Source organism: Macrobrachium rosenbergii, chromosome 42 (assembly GCF_040412425.1).
Source record: "Macrobrachium rosenbergii isolate ZJJX-2024 chromosome 42, ASM4041242v1, whole genome shotgun sequence".
NCBI lineage: Eukaryota > Metazoa > Arthropoda > Malacostraca > Decapoda > Palaemonidae > Macrobrachium > Macrobrachium rosenbergii.
In genome coordinates, this window is record NC_089782.1 from 4394155 (window position 1) to 4415523 (window position 21369).

The 21369-nt window shown below is 38.9% G+C and overlaps 1 protein-coding gene across 1 annotated transcript; it reads right to left on the reverse strand.

The window, feature by feature from the left end:
• Positions 1-11480: 11480 nt before the first annotated feature.
• On the reverse strand, positions 11481-11789 carry LOC136827640 (uncharacterized). Its single transcript, XM_067085111.1, has one exon. The coding sequence runs from the start codon at positions 11787-11789 to the stop codon at positions 11481-11483; it is 309 nt and encodes a 102-aa protein (XP_066941212.1).
• Between the last annotated feature and the right edge of the window lie 9580 nt (positions 11790-21369).

The window sequence follows — 21369 nt, forward strand, 5'->3', positions numbered from 1 at the left end:
TGTTGAATCAGTTATGAGAGTAAAAAAAGTCTGTCAGTCCTATTAAAGGTTCCGGCTACGTTCCATTTTTCTCTAGTCAAATAAGCTACTAAAAAAAGCTGATAACAAACTTCCCTGTTGTTACTGTTGGTGTTTACATTAAAATTGATAAAATGCCTACTCGTTTCAATATACGTTACCAGATAGCTACATATATAGGAAATATCCCGAAAAAGCCATTTCATTTGTCACAAAGCTTCGTAAATTAGAGTTTATATTCACACCTTACATTCACACTACTGTACAATATAGCAAAAGTAAAATGCGTTATATTAGACCTACTTATTACGGGCTGCTCTAGGAGCAAGAGCCCGTGCTGGCACAAGGCTAGCTAAATCTAAAACAACAACAAGACCTATTTAGTGTTGACTGGACGGTAGCACTGAAATCTCCCATAGTCGTCATACCAAAAGATCTTTTCATCGCACCATACGACTTGGTTCCTGAATTCATCTACGGTGGTATACTTTAATACAAAGCCTATTGCAGGGACTGTTCTTTATGAACTTCAATTAAACAGGCTTCTTAGCAGGCTCTATACTATAACGCAGACCTCCTTCCCGCAATCTTCCTCAAACAGTGTCAACGGAGACTTGCAACTGGTTGAAGTCGAACATATTCTAACACTGAATGCCCTTCTTCCACAGTAGTGCACTGAGGGCGACCATGGCCCAACTACGGCGGCTTTTAGTTCATGATCTTCATAGTGTCTTATATATTTAGGCGCTGACTATTTCTCGGGTTGTAATCTCGGCTCTAAGCTCAACAATTGACCGTTGCACAGATAAGCTTTCCGTCTATGCTCTGGCCTGAGGATTGAGGTCATTCATGTTATCAGCTGCAGCTGGAGGACGTTGAACGATGAGCTTTCTCAGTGCAAGATGCTTCCTAACCTAAGGAGTTGTTTATTTCTAAAGTAAATAAAGAAACGTGGTAAAGATGAGTTCAGCATACAATTTTTTTTAATGTGGATTTATTTTTACGTCCATCGAAATAAACTAATGCGGCCTAGACAGTATTTTTCAGTTTTTGAAAAAAATTATTTTGTCGCAGAAACTTTGTGCATAATGCATAGCTCTTCTACTGAACGAAATATGAGCAAGGAGACAGATATCCCTTAAGGTTGCGACATAAATATTTTATTTGACAATAATGAGTCATATGATAATACTTTTCACAGACTAGATTGTATTTTGTTATAAAATAATTTAGTGTGCTTTGAACGAAATCCTAGGAAACGGGTCTTCACTTTAGCGTCTGTGTACATATAGAATGGTTAAGGAACCTGCTGGCTCACAGAAAAATGGGAATAAAATATTCATTGTGGTTTTATTAAATAAAATTCCTGTATTCTGTACTTTAGCATGTTTCATTTTGGTAGCCATGATCTTCATTTTACTGTGCATGTAAAATATGTTTCATAGTTTTGATTGTAATGGACAACTTGATTTGTTTTGATGCAGATGTAATTTTCTTAGTGCTATACTGTGTAACAATTAATACTCGTTTTTATTAATTCATTTGTTCAATTGGGGGAGAGATGGGATTTTGCAATATAGAGTTGTTATAAGGGCTTTCTTGAAGTCTGATCATCTGTGCGCGCAACTGGATATAAGGCGGGGTACACACTATCCAACATGCTTGTCCAGCGTGTTTGTTCTAACATCGCCATAGATTGAAACGGATGTTTGATCAAACGTCAGTATGACTGCCGACAACGTCCATGCAACATAGTCCTCGCATGTTGTTATTTGCGTAAATATTTGCGTCACAGACAGGTTGCAGAGTGCTGGGAAGGGACATGTAGACCAGACAGTCAATTACACATTCCTTTAGCACCAACTAATATAAATTCATCATCATCTGCCAAGGAAGTCAGACAAAAATACTGTCGGTATTTCAATGGAATAGGATTTATAATTAGCAAAGATTAATCACTTCACTATAGCTCTGACACATCCTATATAATGCTATATAAATGTTGGTATATAGATGTACGCGTGTATGTTTAATGTGCCTGTGTGCATCTCTCTCTCTCTCTCTCTCTCTCTCTCTCTCTCTCTCTCTCTCTCTCTCTCTCTCTATATATATATATATATATATATATATATATATATATATATATATATATATATATATATATATATATATATATATATATATATATAATGTGTGTGTGTATGATGATTACTCAGATATGAATAGTATGGTATTACGTATACTGAACGAGGATTACAAGGTAATGTAAACCGTATTCAGTAACGTATCTGCACATACCTTTATGTTACATTTGTAAATGTTACAGACTAATGTGTACTAATAAAACACATGAAACTTATTTTATACCATTTTATTTACTTCTTCATCCAAATCCATTGTAGACAATCCTTCTTCTTGACTTTCTTGATCACGAAGAAAGTCTAGAGCATTGTAGTACCACAGCGAAGGTGTATAAATGTCATCGCTACCAGCACCAGACTTTTCACTTTTAATAACTTTTTTGAGTTCCCATCTATAGCTGGCACGAAAAGTGTTAATTTTCTTGCTTACTTGGTCCTTCGTTGCAGTTGGTATATGCTCCTTCAAGTTTTCAACCAACTGTGTGTAGCAATTTGCTTTGAGGTTTCTATTTTTATAATCCTCACTTTTGATTTTCCATAATGCAGGAAAGGATTTGTAATGTTCAATGAAATCTAGCCAGAATTCCTGGCCCTTAGGTGGTGCTGATGTCATGGCTGTCGTCTTCCAACTGAGAATGTTTGATCAAACATCGCCACAAACTCATCAAACATGCTGGACAAACAGGCTGTTTGACCATCGAGTATCGAACTGCTTGTCAAACCTTCCTACCTGACCACACACTCTCCAATTGTTTTCAAATTGTTGGATCAAACACCTTGTTGGACAAGCATGTTGGATAGTGTGTACCCCGCCTTATAAACATTTATCCCTGTCAATCACCTGTCTTAACAATACCTTCTACTGGATGAATTATGGAATACCCTGGTGGCTCAGGCTTCTCCGTCTTCTAACTGCATGCCTTCCTCTACTTAAGAGCCTTGCCCTGTCCAATCCCCGCCAACTCCTCAAGAATAGACACGTTCAGTTTTAACTACAAACAGTCATCGGCAGAACCTTTCTTGTGTTCATTTTCGACACTGAGTGAAGAGTAGGGAAACGTCAAATATTGTGAATGTTACCATGCTTGCACCGTTCTTTTGAAACAGTATTTTTAAAAATAGTTCCAAATTTAATCATATCTCTTGGGCCAAAATAATTTGAATAAGAACAGACAACACACACTTTGGAATTGCTTCAAAATTAACTGATGTTTAATTATTGAAACACTCTTCCGTTTAAATAAACGATCCCTGTGTAGTGGGTCGTTTTTCGTGAATCGCTGGTGGCTCGTTGCAGATTTTACTAGTTCGTGTTGAGTGTTGTTGACGCACTATGTAATGTGTAGCCTGTGAGAAAAACTAAGTAATTTTGTAGCATTTTAGTGGAAGCAGCAGCGATTTTTGAATGTATTCGTAAACGTGTTTGGGTGTACTCAAATACAGCTGTCGTCGCCTTCATTCACAGCGATAAGGTAAGTTGCGTATTAGGGTTTACAGAGAACTTTAGGCATAGGAAAGATACAGCTTAGGTTAAGCGTTGCAGTTTACTGTCACGTTTTTCTGTAATGACTCGTAGTTTGGCGGTATATAACAAATTTGTTGTTGTTGTTGTTGTTGTTGTTAGGTGACCAGTTGCATTTAGTTGACGATCTGCGTTATGGGTGGTTTTTGGTATAGCCTAGGCCTAGGTGATGATGATTCATGGAATGTTCGGTGACAACAGGTGTGAAGGATATCGTATCGGTTGTATTTCCCCAGATTGGTCATTCAACAGAAAAACTCCGCAGGATACCGTGTTTCATACCAGCCCCACAGAGTTGAACGTGAAAACATAAACAAAAGAAGGTAAATTTCACAAATTATCAACATTAATTTCTCAAATGATTACCTACACTGCACTACCTGGCATACACCCTTTTCTGGGTAAGCCACAGAACAGCCCTGCACCGACTATTACATTGGAATTTGATTTTTCCAATACTTTGTGTTGCGGATGGAGGTGTTGGTGTTTAGTATCGGTCAATTATTGTTAACCTTATGTCTCTACCCAACATGGTAAGGAACCCTTTGGGAATGCAGGATTTTGATAGGGGAAATCGTTGGGAGAAAGATTGGACTGCCATGTTGTTGTTATGGAATGGTTCTGTACATGCTCAAGTCATCATGGACCCATATGTTCAAGAAGGGATTGAGTAGGGAAACCTGTTAGGCTATAAAAGGAACTATACTAACCTATCATACCCTAACCTAACCTAATCTAGCAGGCCATTGTACTTAGTTGGGAGGCAGACCCCCGATCCCCCTGTGAAGGAATTGCTACTTTTTACCTAAAGCACCCCTATAACACTGTGCATGCGTGATAGCATCCCAGGATGGCCAGCATACAACAACATATCAGTTCCCAGCATAAACATCTGCCTGTATGTGGACGGCTGGTTTCTTCAATCTCCTTTGAAAGAGAAGTGCACAAAGGACCCACAGAAGATCCTTCTCCTCGCTCAAGAACTAGGAATGCTTGTCAACCTGCAGTAGTCCGAGCACCTACTCAGGAGATTCTTTATTTGGAGATGATAATCAACGCTCGGACCTCATGCCTTCAGACTGTCTGCAGCTTTCTCTCTCACCCGTCTTGTTCGGCCAATCAGTGGATGAGCCTTTTGGGAACTCTCGCTTCCATTGAGCAGTTCGTCAAGTTGGGCAGACTCCATGTGAGAGTTCTGCAATTCTTCCTGAAAGCCAGCTGGGACAGGAGAGCTCATCCAGACTTTGTGTTCCCCATAACTCCGGAGATGAAGTCGGACCTGTGATGGCTGTCTGAAGAAGATCTTCGGAAGGAAAGTCTCTCCTTCCTCTGAACCCTGACATAGACTTTTACTCAGGCGCACTGGATCTATGTTGGGGAGTCCTTATGGGGAACATGGAAGTTTCCAGGATGTGGTCCCTGGAACAGAAGAACCTTCATATCAGTGTCAGGGAATTGAAGGCAATCCATTTAGACCTCCAATCCTTCTCGTCTATGACCTTCAACAAAACAATGGTGGTCCACTTGGACAACACCACTGCTCTGTCTTACATTCCAAAGCAAGGCGGGGCTCACTCCTTCACCCTCTGTGAGGCGACAAAGGACCGCCTTCTTTGGGCAGAGCAGAATTGAGTAAAGCTTGTCACTTGGTTTATATAAGGGAAGTTGAATTGAGCCGGTGCCAACAGGTCCTTCCCACAGATTGGACCTTGGATCCCCTGGTTTGCATTGACCTCTGGAAGCTGTGGGGCAGACCAACCTTGGACCTGTTTGCCACATCGAGGAATCATCACCTTCCTCTTTTCTGTTCTCCTGCCCCGGACCTTCTGGCATGGGCGACAGACACCATACTTCAGAATTGGTCAGACTTAGGCTTTACGCATTCTTGCCCTTCAGCATGGTCAGGGAAGTGCTAAGCAAATTCCAGTCACATCACAATGTGATGATGACTCTGGTAGCTCTGCTCTGGTCTCTGAAAGAGTGGTTCTCGGACCTCCTAAGGCTGTTAGTAGATTTCTGAAGGCTCCTGCAAAGATCATGCTACTCAGGCAGCTTCACTTCAGATGTTTTCATCAGCTCTTGGTCTGACAGGCTTCAGACTATCAGAAAACTCATCAGAACGAAAGGCTTTTCAAGACCAGCTGCAGAAGTTATTGCAAGATGTAGACGTTAGTCTTCTTGCAAAGTCTACCAGGCCAAGTGGACAGTATTCTGCAGATGGTGTAGCAGACATAATGTTTCATCTTCTCAGACATCTGTGACTCAGATCGCAGATTTTCTTCTCTGAGGTCCTATAGAGCTTTGTCTTCCTCTACCATGAGAGGATACAGGGCCATGTTGAGTTCCATTTTTAAGCACAGAAACCTGGATCTGTCATCGAACCAGGATCTTAGCGACCTCAAGTCTTTCGGCTTTTCCAAACAGTGGGAGATTGACTGTGTCTCTTGGAATCTTGATGAGGTTCTGAAGTGGCTAATTAAATGTAACTTGTAAAATTTTCAGGTAATTGAGATTGTAGTGGAGGTTCCTATGATGATAGAAGTGTTGAGACACTTCTATGGTGGGGAGGATGTTAAATGTATGTGTTGTCCAATGAGAATGCTTCAGGTACTGTGTTTATGTTGTGTTAAACGTATATTGTATGGTTCAAGAGAATGCTTCCAGTTATGTGTTTACATTGTATCAGTTGTTGAATTATTCTTAAAATCTACCCTTTCTAAGGAACATGTACTGAATAATTAAAATTTTTTTATATGACAATTGTATTCATGTTGTAAAACATGTTGACTGTTCCGACACAGTATACAGACCATCGGTCCTTTACATTAGGAATTACTTATGGCGAAGCTGGGCACGGCCGTTAAACTCATGAACAAGGTGGTTAGGCAGTAACTACCGTCAGGTAGGCGGGAATACCCGCCTGCCCGGATGTAAACATTCCAGTTTTGCTTTCGGCCGTCATGTGTTGCAGACGTGTTTTCGGATCTCCTTGCCTGACAGTCATTAAGCTCTTTATTATCCTGGTGGGATCTTTCTGAATTCGGTAATTCTGAGCTGGCTGTCTGCGGTGAGGTAGCCTATGGCAGTTGACGTTTTCCTATATTTTACTTGCTTTACAAGAATTTAAAGTAATATTTTGTCGGCCGGCTGTAACTACACTGTAATTGACCTATGAAGCCTACACGATGGTACCAACAGGTCCCCTGCACCGACCTATACAGTTCAAAGGTAAATTACAGTTTAGCTACAGCCGACCGGCAAAATATTACCTTAAACTCTTGTAAAACAAGTAAAAAAACACTGAAAAATGTCAACTGCCATAGTCTAGCTCGACTGGACACTATTTGAAGCTTTCGGTAGGGGCAAAGAAACGTAAAGAGGTGGTAGAACGGCACTTCGCTCCTTATCCGCATTTTGAAATATTCTTGGCAAGCTTGTATGTTTTGGCAGGTGGTAATGTTGCGCTGCGCGCGCTAGCCACGGGTTACAGAAAATTTAAAAAGAATATTACTTGAAATTCTTGTAAAGCAAGTGAAATAACATAGGAAAAGTCAATTGCCACAGTCTAGCTCACCGCAGAACACCGGCTTAGAATACTGCTCTCTCAGTTGGAGGCATCGGGTGATTGGCTTGCCTGTAAGACCGTGCATGTGTGATAGGGCCTGGAATCAGCAGTACTGTTCTCTTGACGTTTATGTTTCTGAGTTTGGAGATGGTTTCTTCATAGACAGCGAGTTCCGCATCTTTCTCTCCCGCCACCTCTCCGAAGCTTTGCATCCTGCACGGGCAGATAACGAACTGAAAAACCTTCACTTGAACCATTGCATGCTTCGCCCTTAAGCAGGTAGGCCATTAATGTCTTTTAGTCGAAGGTTAAAGAAGTACTGACGTGACCTAAAAATAATAATAAAATAACTCTGTAAGGATAGAAAGTTACCTTAAACTGTTTTCATGCTTTAGGCTATGCATAGTAATATTGTTTACCATTTATTTGTACAGTTCGGCAGTGCTAGTTGGATGGAATCGGTCAGTTATAGCTCTTTATACGGATGTGGTATTTTCCGCTGGTGGGTTATTGGTTAAAGGATTAATATATGTTGATATTATTTATTTAGGAATATTTTATTTTGTCGGTCTGTCTTTAATTAGGTCCCTTCCTTGTTTGCTGTAGGTGTTAGGATTACCTGAGTGCAGTGACGACCGCTATTTGTAACGTGACTCATTTACCCTCCATTGGTAAATAAGGATATTTGTGTATTGCCATTACATTTAGTTATATAGTTCTCATGTTAAAGTCAGTTGCCTTTCGAGGTTTGATACAAAGTTTCTTATTTTTGTTCGTGTTAATAATATAACTTTCTAAACTTACGGGTTATGATACAGAGTCTGATAGCCCAATAACAGAGGGTCACGTTGAAACTAGAGAGGAACTGGGGTACTCAAGATTTTTTTTTCATAATGAATTTTATTAAAATACTAAAAATGACTTATGCATTTTATTTTAACCTCCATGTTTCACCACCTTAAAATTGTATTGAGGTTATTTAAATTTTCTGTATAAGGGATTCTTCGGTGAAGATTTTGGCGCCAATACGAAGACTATCATTTTCTCAAACTAGAGCATAGTCATTCATGTAGATGGCCACCTCCGGCGATTCCGGAAATCGTTGGTAAGGGTCCATTTACGTATTTGTTTAATGAGGTCAGGGTCAATTCAGCCGGACCCTTGTTATACTGCTGAAAAAGTATCTTCGAGGTCTTCAGGGGATTCTTCAGTGAGGATTTGGCATAATACGAAGACTATCATTTCTCAAACTAGAGCATAGTCATTCATGTAATGACCCACCTCCGGCGATTCCGGAAGCTCGCTGCTAAGGGGTCCTTTTTGGGTTTGTTTATTGGGACCCAGGGGGTCCAATTCGGCCAGGACCCTTGTTATACTGCTGAAGAAAGAATCTTCAAGAAGTCTTCAGGGATTCTTCGGTGAAGATTTTGGCGCCAATACGAAGACTATCATTTTCTCAAACTGATGCATAGTCATTCATGTAATGATGGCCACCTCCGACGATTCCGGAGGGAATCTTTGGTAAGGGTCCTTTTGGAGTTTGTTTTAGCTGGGGGTCAGGGTCCAATTCGAAAGCCAGGACTTTCTCCAGCACTGCTGAGAAAGAATCTTCAAAGAGGTCTCAGGGATTCTTCAGTGATTTTGGCGCCAATACGAAGATGTGTCATTTTCTCAAACTGAAACGCCGATCATTCATGCTAATGATGGCCACCTCCGGCGATTCCGGAGGAAATCTTTGGTAAGGGGTCCTTTTTTGTTTTTTTGTGGGGCCCAGGGGTCCAATTCCGCTGAAGAAAGAATCTTCAAGGAGTCTTCAGGGATTCTTCGGTGAAGATTTTGGCGCCAATACGAAGACTATCATTTCCTCAAACTAGAGCATAGTCATTCATGTAATGATGGCCACCTCCGGCGATTCCGGAGGAAATCTTTGGTAGGGGGTCCTTTTTTTTTTTTTTTTTGCCAGGGCCCAGGATTGTAGTTCAGTAGGACCCTTGTTATACTGCTGAAGAAAGAATCTTCAAGGTATCTTCAAGGGATTCTTCGGTGAGGATTTTGGCATAATAAGAAATTTATCATTTTCTCAAACTAGAGCATAGTCATTCATGTAATGATGGCCACCTCCAACGATTCTGGAAATCTTTGCAAAGGGGTCCTTTTTGGGTTTGTTTGTGGGAGCCCAGGGTCAATTCAATGAAAAGAAAGTCTTCAAAGAGTCTTCAGGGGATTCTTCGGTGAGGATTTTGGCGCCAATACGAACTGTCATTTTCTCAAACTGAAGCATAGTCATTCATGTAATGATGGCCCACCTCCGGCGATTCGGAGAAATCTTTGCTAAGGGGTCCTTTTTGGGTTTGTTGTAAGTTTGGGGTCCAATTCAGCCAGGACCCTTGTTATACTGCTGAAGAAAGAATCTTCAAGGAGTCTTCAGGGATTCTTCGGTGAAGAATTTGGCGCCAATACGAAGACTATCATTTTCTCAAACTAGAGCATAGTCATTCATGTAATGATAGCCACCTCCGGCGATTCCGGAGGAAATCTTTGGTAAGGGGTCCTTTTTTGGGTTTTTTGTGGGGCCCAGGGGTCGAATTCTGCCGGGACCCTTGCGTGGTGAAGGTGGCATAATCTAAACCTGGGGTGTAAAAAAAAAAAAAAAAAAACCAGTCCAGCCTCAAAAAATAGAACTTTCAAAATTTTCGACGTAACTAACCCTTGTTGGTACAGTTCTATTAATTTTGAGGTGCCAGAAGACCACGGTCAATATTTTCAATTTCCAAATCGACAGATGGAAATTCAGACATAATTCTAAAATGACTCCAAATTATTTATCTTACCTTTGCTTTTTCCAAAAAAATGGACAAAATACAGGGGCGTAATTTGGACCTGGTGTCTGTGGCATGGTTCCCTCTGAGCAACGGGCCTCAAGGTCACCATTTTAATTTTATAATAGAAATTCATGTTTCTATAACTCAAGAAGGCGACGACGTACTGATATGCTGTTGAATTTTTTTAATAGAACGGACCAAAATAGTGGGGGTGCATTTGGGCCTCATGTCCGTGGCAGACTTCCCCTCTTAGCTACAGGACGCAAAAGTGGTCTTTAATTTTACAATAAAATTCGGGCATCCACTCTTTAACAAGGATCGACGTATTGATTTGCGGTTTGAATTTTTAATGGAACGGACCAATTTACTGGGGTTGCGTGGGAATATCATGTGTGACAGGGTTCCCATCTTAGGTATGGGGCCTCAAAGGAGTCGTGTTTAATTTTTATAATAGAAATTCGGAAAATCCATAACTCAAGAAGGCGGCAACGTATTGATGTGCGGTTTTGAATTTTGGTCGAACGGACCAAAACACTGGGGGTGTATTTGGAGCCTCATCTCATTAGCAGGGTTCCCCTCTTGGCTACAGGCCTCAAAGTCGATTTTTAGTTTATACAATAAAAATTCAGGCATCCAAAACTCAGCAAGGCCTGAACGTATTGATGTTTTGTATGAATTTTTTAATAGAACGGACCTAAATAAAGAGGCTCTAATTGGAGCCTCATGTCCGTGGCAGGGTTCCCTCTCGGCTATGGGACCTCAAAGTTGGTGTTTTTGTTAATTTTACATATGAACCTTGCAATTTCAAATGACACCTGCATTACAAGGCTACAGGAACTTCATGAAATCGACGCCTCTTGATTCCATCACCATGTTTCTCTTTCCTGTTGCTGCTTACCACTTATCCTCCATACACCTTTGCTGCTAATGGAACCACAATCCCTTTCATATCATACCATATCTCTTCAGGCGTTTCTGACATTCCATTTACATATCTCTTTTCTCTGGCTCTTTCCACTTTACTTCTGAACTCTCTTGCCTTCTCCCCCTTCAGGTTCCAAGTTTTGGTCCTCCTATTCCTGGCTGGGGCTTTTCTTTTCCTTATTGCTTTCAGACTAAAATCTGCCACTACCAGTTTATGTTGAGTTACAACAGATTCATTTGGAATAACCTTACAATCCATAATGATTTTCTTGTCTTCCTTCCTAACCAGAATATAATCAATTTGTGTCTCATTTTGTCCACTTTTGTGTGTTACCAGACAACTCCTGTTCTCAAACTGTGTATTCAAGACTACCAGATTCACAGCTTCTGCTTATTCCAACAATCTATCACCTCCTGGTTTCTTCTTCCAAAACCTCTTCCTCCATGTAATCTTTCAAAGCCTTCAGAACTCTCACCTACATGGGCATTCACGTCCCAAATAACTCTAATGGTTCACTTCTTGGAACTCTTTTTATATATTCTTCCAATTTCCCTCTGAATTCCTCCTTCTCCTCTTCACTACACCCTTGTTGAGGGGCATATGCTGAGATGATATGCCACACTCTCTTATCTTTCACAAACTTTAAGCTCATGAGCCTGTCACTGATACGCTGCACCTCTGTGACATTCTCCTGCAGATCTGGATGGAAAATAATTCCTACCCTATTTCTCGTATCTTCCCCTGTGTAGTAAACTTGATATCCTTCTCCAAGCTTTCTTGCATTTTCCCCTTCCATTTGGTCTCTTGTATACATAGAATCATAATTTTCTTCTCTGCATGACATCAACTAACTCTCTTCCCTTTCCTGTGAGGCTACCAACATTCCAATTTCCAATTCTCATCTTTCCTTTCTTTTTCCAATCCTTTCTCCTCACTAACTTCTTTAGCCGCAGTTGTGACTTCTGCAGTACCCTTTGCATATTTCTCAGTGCTGCCAGGGGATACTGCAGTGCGTTGCTTACTCGAGATTCATGATTTAGTTTCTGCTACTGTTTTCATACTAAGTTGGCTAGACCAGGTAGCAACTCTCCCCATTTATTTGGGCTTGAGACTGGCAGCAAGTTGGACTGGTTTGTCCCCCCTATGGCTGGGCTGTGAGGTTTAAGACATCACTGGCACAAAGGGGGTAGGGGTGGGAAGGGGGTGACATTTAACAGTAACTGAAAATGATACATATCAGTGTCTAATCCATAGTTTTTGAGGCCGCTGAGGTGAATGGTGACACTTCTGATGCCATTTAAATCTAAGTTCAGCTCTGATAGGACGGTGGGGTGAGAAGGAGTGAAAAAGTAAAATTTTCAAAAATAACAGATATTAGTGTCTAATCCATAGTTTTCAAGGTTGCTGAGATGAACAGTAACATTCCAGATGCCCTTTCAGAGACTTCCCGGGCAGCGCTAGGTTGGTCAGCTAGTAATGTATAAGTGACATCCATTGCAGAAAGGACTTAGAAGTGACGCTTCCCACTTGAGCCAATAAGTCCTGTATGAATAATCTGAAGTGTTTATGGCAGTGGTGTTGATTGGTTTATGGAATAAGAAGAGAAAATGAGAGGAAGGGATGATGATGATGCAGTCCTGGTAGCTAAGGGAAACAGACGAGGTAGAAGAGGAGAGTTAAGTTAATTTGACTAGGTAAGAGGAAATGCAGTCATACATCTTAATATGATCCCAGTGAATACGTACGTGCGTTTCCATTTCCGAGATTTGATTAGATATAATAAGACAGTGATTATACTAATGATATAACCATCACCATATTCCTGGTAAAGGAAAGCCAACAGGGACGGGGAGCCGGTGAGAGAATTCCTGGGTGAAAGACAGACGAACACAAGGATAAGATAGCAAAGACAATAGGAGCTGTAAGCGAAGAATATCTTCCTCCAGAGAGAGACGAATGGGGTATGTCATTACCAGATGTTTTCGGTCGATGAGAGAGAGAAAATGTCCTTTATACTACTCTTTGTGTGAAGGATCTCTCTCTCTCTCTCTCTCTCTCTCTCTCTCTCTCTCTCTCTCCTCTACATTTTCGTTCCTTAGTATGTCTGAAAAAAGCACTCGGAGTACCATGTTCATATTCATTAGAAGCCTACTTAGTAAGTTATCAAAATACATTGTAATTTCTTCGAGTACATTGGCATTACATAATTACAAATAACTCTATGTATACCTGTTATCGAAACGGGTGTATATAACTTGAAATTATCAGTATCTATCAAGTACTCGCAAGGGAAACAAGACTGATAAAAATATCTGAAAGCCTTTTTTTAATACTAAGAGTTTCATAGCATTTCTGTATCCTGAATGCTACAAAGCAGTATCAAACTGCTTTAGCAGTGACCGTTCATGGAAGGATTTAAAACCGATATATTCCGTACAGTTGTTGTTTTTGTTGCGTTTACTATTTCTGTAAAACAAGCAGCAGGGCTGTGAAAGACATTTTTACATTGCCCTTATTTAACACATCCATATACTCTTTTTTCTGTACCTCACACCGCTAGACTTGAAAACAGGAATGTTCCAGTCAGAGGATAAACAAATGACAAAGTTGTGAAGTAAAGTAAGGCAGGCTACTTCAATTTTCCCGTGAATTTTACCAAGATTCTTTAAGCCTTGTTATTTAACGCTAGTTATATCAACATTTCTCGAGATTTTTCGTAAAAAATACCGTTATATTTTATTATACTTGAGGTAGAATAAAAAAAAAAAAACACTACAAAATTTTAAAAATCATTCCTTCCGGTTTGCTTTAGGTATAAGATTATTACCTAAGCGTAGAAAAACTTGCTGTACTTTTAAAAAATAATAAAGTATGGAAAAGCTCAGATATTCGTATTTTACCCAGTTCAGTTCTCTTTTTGTGAAAGGTTTCAGCAAAGTTCATGTAGAGATGGCTTTCGAGAAAAAAATTATAGCGAACATTAAAAATTCCTTGACTTCAGTGAAATGTTCTAGTGAAATGTTTTAGAAAATTACTAAATGCTATCGAGCCATCGTGTCCTACATCATTCTACCTGGAGTAATTCTAATAAGCGAAGACCAGCTGAATTTATGGTAATCAGTTCAAAAATGACAATTCCTGGGGGGAGACTGGACGTTTTTTAACTCTGCAAAAGGAACTTGAATTCTAAGTGGAGTGATGAGGGAAAGCAGGGAAAAACAGACTGTGGGCACATATTTGCTGTTTATAAAGGGTCTTGTATCAGTGTGGAGTGGGTTGTGTTATTCAGTGACAGTGAAATGATTGCATAGAAACAAGCAAAAAAATTGCAAATAGGTTGGACAAGGCAACAGTCGCCTGTTGAGATACTATCACCAGAGAGATTAACCTTTTCATGGCCAAGAATGATATTACTCAGCGCCATGAAAAAAACGCTAGATGTGTGTGGCCTTTACTGATCAGAAGTGACCTCACCCCTGGAGCATCTTTGTTAACAGAGCGTTATCGAAATGGGGGTATGGTTTCGAGTCAGGTGGGCCCTTCCCCATTCTGTGCTCTGAATTCTCCTCTCTCAGTCTTTCAGTTTCTGTTATTTTGTCCTCTTTTTCAAGTTGCTTTTTGGCCTCACTGTACTTCATTTTGGGTATCTTGTCTCCTAATCCTTTATATGGTATATTTAACTTCAGTTATTCTTCTCGCTACCGAGAAGGAAGTTCGTTTATATCTGTTAGCAATAGTATAGCCTACCTAAAAACAGGCTTCTTGGTGCTGTGATGATATGTGATGCTGAAATTGTGACATATAACTGTTTTATAATTGAAATATACCTATTTGCCATATAAAACAATATTTTCTGTGGATTAAACATGATTAAAGGTAAGGGAATTTCGTTCACCGAGAGTAGTTATTTGTTTATATTCGTCAGCTAACTGCTTGCCTTTTAACAATCCATTAACTGGAACAGACTTTGTCTGTAATAAACCTTTCTGATCTGATTCAGAATCTGATTATGATATTGATGCGCCTGACCTGGTGGAAAGTGAGGATGATGATGATGCTGATAATGATGAAGATGCCCTTACAAAAGACTCTTGTTTTGATATTCCTGTGCTATGCACATGGAGGATGAAGCTAAATTAAATGACAATAATCCCAAACAACTGGATAATACAATGAATTAACAAGGTTCTCAAAAGCAGTTGGATTTGAAAGCTTGATGCTTTATGAATGCTTTGCTCATTTTTTTATGAGGAAATAAATAATAGTGTAACAATGGAATAAATATTTCTATCTATGATAGTTAAAGGAAGCAGCCTTTGCCTAAAAGAGTAGTTGAAATTGTAATGGAGTTAGTGTGCAAACCTACCATTCAAAGTAAGTGAAAATAGCTTCATATTATATACAGCTGGTTTACAGCAGTATTTGCAAGAGACAGATATCAATCTGGTGGTGCAAAGGAAGGCTTCTTAGTATCACTAATAAAGATATCCAACCTTTTCCTTTCTGCAAACTATTCAGATAGAATAAAAAAAAACATTACTTGTGCCACTAACAAAGATGTCAGAATCCACCAAATTTTGATTTTTTCTGCTTTTTCCACTTTTTGATAATTTTGTTACAAGTTGTGTGCTACTTGCAAGTTAAAATAATGTTCATCCCTGAAAATATGGTGCTTAAAGATGCAGTAAAAATTATTTATTGTACTTGCCACAAATATAAGTCACCTCTCCCTCTAAGAGTGCAATGATGCACCAAGTCAACTAAATTTACTTATTCCAGTTGAAACACCCTTGACTAACAAAGACAGGTTGTGGGAAAACATTACCCCTTCTTGGAATATTTCTCATTCCTCACCCCTTAAATAATCTTTTGATCCTCTTCCTTAACCTAGTGACTGCTCAAGCCTTTCTTCCAGGTACCGCCTTTGGAGACCAAAGAGAAAGTCCCACATAGTTCCCATATGGCTTGCACATGGCCCAAGCAATATAGAAAACAGGCTGCCAATCGAGCGACGATACTGCCACCTGGAATGAGGAAAGACGTAATCCTTATGGGGGCATAAAAGGATGGACAATGACCCTTGCCTCCTCAGATCTTGGGTAAATAGAGAAAAGACCGGCCCCGTACTCCAGCCACTTGTTCCTTGTCTCATCCACTCCATCAGAGTCCTTATTCTTCCCACGTGGCTGCTTTGAGCCTGAGTCTTTCTTTGTGGTGAAAGCCCTAATTCATGTCCTCCTTGCTGGTATTGAAGACGAGGTCTCCTGTCTCTGACGGAAAGGTAATATGCCTGAAGCGAGGTTTTGAATCATTCACAAATATATTATTCTTCTACTGAATTTATTTTCCTTTCTGAAGTGCAATCTTTTCACGAGACCTGGTTTGTTTAGTGCAGTGAGTAAATATTCAAGTCCATGTGTAAACCAGTGCCTAGAGTCAAGTTGCTTTGGTACCTCATGTGGAATCCCCTTGATTCCTTAATTACACTACCTATTTTCGTGTAAGTAACTGAATGCATTCTCAGTTGCAGACAGAGTTGCTAACTATGGAATCATCTGTTCACCCTGTGTGCTTGTGCTTGGTTATAACCACTTCCTCTCACCCAACGGTGTTCTACGAAGTGGATTTTCCCCATCTCTGTTATTGTGTATATATATCCATAATGTCTTCTTTACTTCAAGGTTTTTGGATGCGCTTGTCACAACAACGCTTTGGATCTTAAGTCTTTGGGGTGACGAAAGTATCCAAAAAAATTTTAAGAAATTGTCAAACATAGAGGGTATTGCGGTTATTACAATGATCTTCACATCTGATATATATATATATATATATATATATATATATATATATATATATATATATATATATATATATATATATATATATATATATATAAAATATATTTTCTCCCACTTATATCACTTTAAACCGAATTCTCAATACCTCAGGAATAACAGAGACCTAATGGGTATTATAACTAACAATTGCACAGTAGCCAAGTAGTGGAATCGACTGTTGATCATCGCATGGAACCCTAAGCAAGGCATATGCATTTATCAATTAAAATTCTCATTTGTTGTGGTAGCCGTGGTTTAATCATCATTGTATATATATATATATATATATATATATATATATATATATATATATATATGAAGGAATATATATATATGAAGGAATATATCTAAAATGTAGTGATCATAGCATTTACTAATGACGAGTCTTTTTGTACTCAAATACAGCCATTGGAATCGAACTGCATTCCACTACACCTGCTAACTGCGGGATTGCGTCAGCCCGCTGTCCTATTCGTTGTGCGTTTGAAATATCGCTTCCTGAAGTTGTAAGAATACTGGCTGCGTTTCATGTTCCAGCCGTAAATGAAAGAAGGTAATCATTATGAATGAAAACCGGTGATGTTCTAGTTATGAAAAGCACTGTAATAACACCAATATATAAACTATTAAGATGGTTATTTGTCTATATGTCTGTCTGCACTTTTTCTGTTCGCCCTCAGATCTTAAAAACTACTGAGTCTAGAGGGCTGCAAATTTGTGTGTTGATAATCTCCAATTGGTCATCAAACACCAAATTTTAGCCCTCTAGCCACAGTAGTTTTTATTCTAATTAACGTTAAAGTTAGCCATCATCGTGCGTCTGCCACTGCTATAGATGCCACCACCGGGCAGTGGCTGAAAGTTTTATGGGCCGTGGCTGATAGTTTCATACAGCATTATACGCTGCACAGAAAACTCGATTGCGCCGACGAAACTTTGGTGCATTTATAACTTTTTTTTACACATCGTGATTCAGTGCTATAATCTTTTTCCACCATGATGGTTACAGGATAAACAAAGCCTGCGCTTTAGCAGCTCACGGTGACGTAATGCACTAACCCATTATACCTCACCTTTTGCTGCCTCTTTCCAATTACGAAAGGACGAAGCGCAACGGACTGTTTCGTAATTCTAGGTTTGTATTTTTGTACTGGTGAAGAAAACATCAGAACTGTATCGATATCTTTCCCATGTATCAAAAATGAGATCTATAAAAGGAAACTCCCGAATGATTTATGCCTTCGTTTAAAGGGAAAAATATTACACACACAGAGGTGAAAAAATAAACTACTAATGCAGCGATCATAATCACTAAGACTTTTCTCGATGTAGTCTATTTCATTGAGACTTTTCTAATTTATTATTATTATTATTATTATTATTATTATTATTATTGTTATTATTATTATTATTATTCATACATTTCTAAGACAGACGCATTACAATGACAGCTTAACGGACTATCATGGATTCCATGAAGAAATAGCACCATGAAAGGGAAAATCGGGAAGGAAACCAAATAGAGGTGAAGAGTGGCGTCGGGGCACAACCGAAGGCTGAGAACACCTGCATCAGCCAGACGAATGAAACATGAAACCTGACACGACCCACAAGATGTCCCATGAGGATGCTGTCGCAGCTCCTTCCACTAACTCAAACTCTCATTTTTCTTTTACTGACAAGTATTTACGCGCAAAAACAAAATCTGATTCATAGCCTTCAATAATCATAACGGTAATAACAATAATAATAAATAATTTTATAATAATAATTAGGAAGCAGAACACTTCGAGAAAGTCTGAATGATTATGATGCCTGCTTCAACAGAGATTTATATATATATATATATATATATATATATATATATATATATATATATATATATATATATATATATGTGTGTGTGTGTGTGTATATAAAAAGTATGTACGTATGTATGTATGTATACACGAGTGCAAGCGAGCCTTCACACACACAAACACGCACACAAACACACACACAAACACACACACACACACACACACATATATATATATATATATATATATATATATATATATATATATATATACAGTATATATATATTTTATACATACACACTTAATTATATACGTGCGTGAAGGCTCTCTTGCACTCGCGTGAACGTCCTTATTTCCATATGAAGTTTCATGACCTTTTCGTAGTATAATCACGGAGAACACATTTTCAAGAGCAACAACATTCCGCAGAGGCTTTCAGTCGAGATTACATCAGCCACCACAGTTAAGTTCATTGAACCTTCGAATCGAAGCAACGTTCTACGAAGTTCGAGGAATTCGGCATACGAGAATGAAAGCAACTTGATCCCGAATGGATACAGTTTTCTTCTGAGAAACTCCTCAGCTCGTTGCTCATCTACTATCGTTTCAAGCTCTGTGAGGTGTATGAATCACTTTGTAGCCATTATTTCTTCCCTGCCTTTTTTCAAACCATACCCCTTACCTAATGAGGTCATTTTTGGTGCACCATGAATTGCAAAAATATATCTTCAATTTCACATGTTTCCAAGTTCAAGTCAAGAAATTATCAAAACGATGCTGGCTCATAGAGTCATGGCATTATTTCTATTTTCTACCTTCCTTTTCTATTCATTCTTTCTCCTTTGTCTAGACTTGTCTGATTTGGACTTGGAGGGATGTGGCGCGCCACTTGGCTAATGCTGAATCCTCTACTTGAACCTGTGTCACGTCGTCCATATTCATGCTCGAGGTTGTTATCTGCATAGGGCTCACGTCATGAAGACCAGAGGAGCAGGAGTAAACATGTGAAAAATCCGTCATGACAAAAAAAAGGGGGGAGGGGGATCTGCATGAAAATCTTAAAACAATACTACAAACTTTTCATTGTGAGAATTGACTACCTTGCCCCAAAAGGTATGGCACAAACATGATTAGGAAAGCTCATGTGTAGGCCAAACCCACTTGATGGGGGCAGAGAGCATTACATGAATGCAATCATCCCCACTCTGATCATCTTGGCGGGCAAACCGGACAGAGTGCAGAGTCCATCCGAGAAACCAATTCACCCTTGGGAAACACGGCCCAGTTTTAAAAGATACTCCCACCTGTGAGATATCAACACGACTAGCTTACTGATACCGCTTGCATCCAAACATCAGGTGGTAAACGAGACCGACACAATATCCACCAATGGCTTTAGAAACGAATTCCAATCCCAAAAATGGTATTCCTCCTTGATCATGAATGCAGTGAAGCAGAAGTCAGAGTGGGTTGGACAGCAACACAAAAGCAAGTCGATAATATGCGGAAAAGGTTGAACTAATAATGAGAAACAGAAAGCGTACAGAGAAACATCTACAGTAGATTCCACTAGGAGAAAAAAGATATTCTCAAGGTCGAGAGCACTTGCCGGTTACGCGACTTCAACTCAAAATATCATATACCAAGGTGAAACCTCGTAACTTCATCAAAGCATGCGCATTCTCACCACGAGAGAATAAATAACATATAACAGTGAAATGCGGTAGTGTTAAAAACTGGTAAACTGAAAGTACCGGTATACCTAACAGAATAAAGAAGACCTCCAATACAGAACAACATCACAAATAAACCTGGCCTAAGGATAGATGGGCTAGGGAATAGACTAAGGGTTATATAAACCGAGTAGTTAAACCTTCTTCCTAATCATGCCTAATTAACAACTGGTTATAATACCAAACCCCCCTAACAATGGAAACTTCCAACTCCTCTTTATCAGTATCAGTACAATAAGAAGACAACTTATAAAGAAGTCTTTAAAAACATGATTGTGTTTTTCCAACTTCTTATTTACAGCTGTGTGGTTTCAGCACCACTCTTAAGGCAAAATAGTAGTTCTACTCTAAAGGGGGTTTATCCTGATTCAGCTGTCAAGCATGAATGTGGCAATGACCACAATTTCGTTTTTTCTTTGGCTAAACCCTTGGTATCAGAAACAGTTTCCTGTTGAAATATTGGAGACAGAACACTTGGAGAAGCAGACAGTATTACAATTTGGATGCTTGAGGAATCAAACAGGTGACACGTTGCTACTAAACTTTTACTCACCACAACGTTCTTGGGTATCTGCGTGCTTCTTAGTCACGTGCAAAGGTGTTTAGAAACTTCAACGAAAGCAGATTCCTTGCTCATTAAGTCCTCACAAACACACAAAAAATTATATATATATATATATATATATATATATATATATATATATATATTATATATATATATATATATATATATATATATATATATATATATATATATATATATATATAATGTATATATATATATATATATATATATATTTTATATATATATTTTAGTAAATATATATAATATAAATATATATATATATATATATATATATATATATATATATATATATATATATATATACATAAATATATATATAATGTGTGTGTGTGTGTGTGTGTGAGGATTTAATGAGCATTTCTTCCTCAGCATCGATCAAATTTGGTCTTACCTGCATGGACTCTTCTTTAGTCTACAATTG

Coding starts and splice junctions, on each gene's coding strand:
- LOC136827640 (XM_067085111.1), bottom strand. CDS start 11,789: ATGGAAGGGGAAAATGCAAGAAAGCTTGGAGAAGGATATCAAGTTTAC.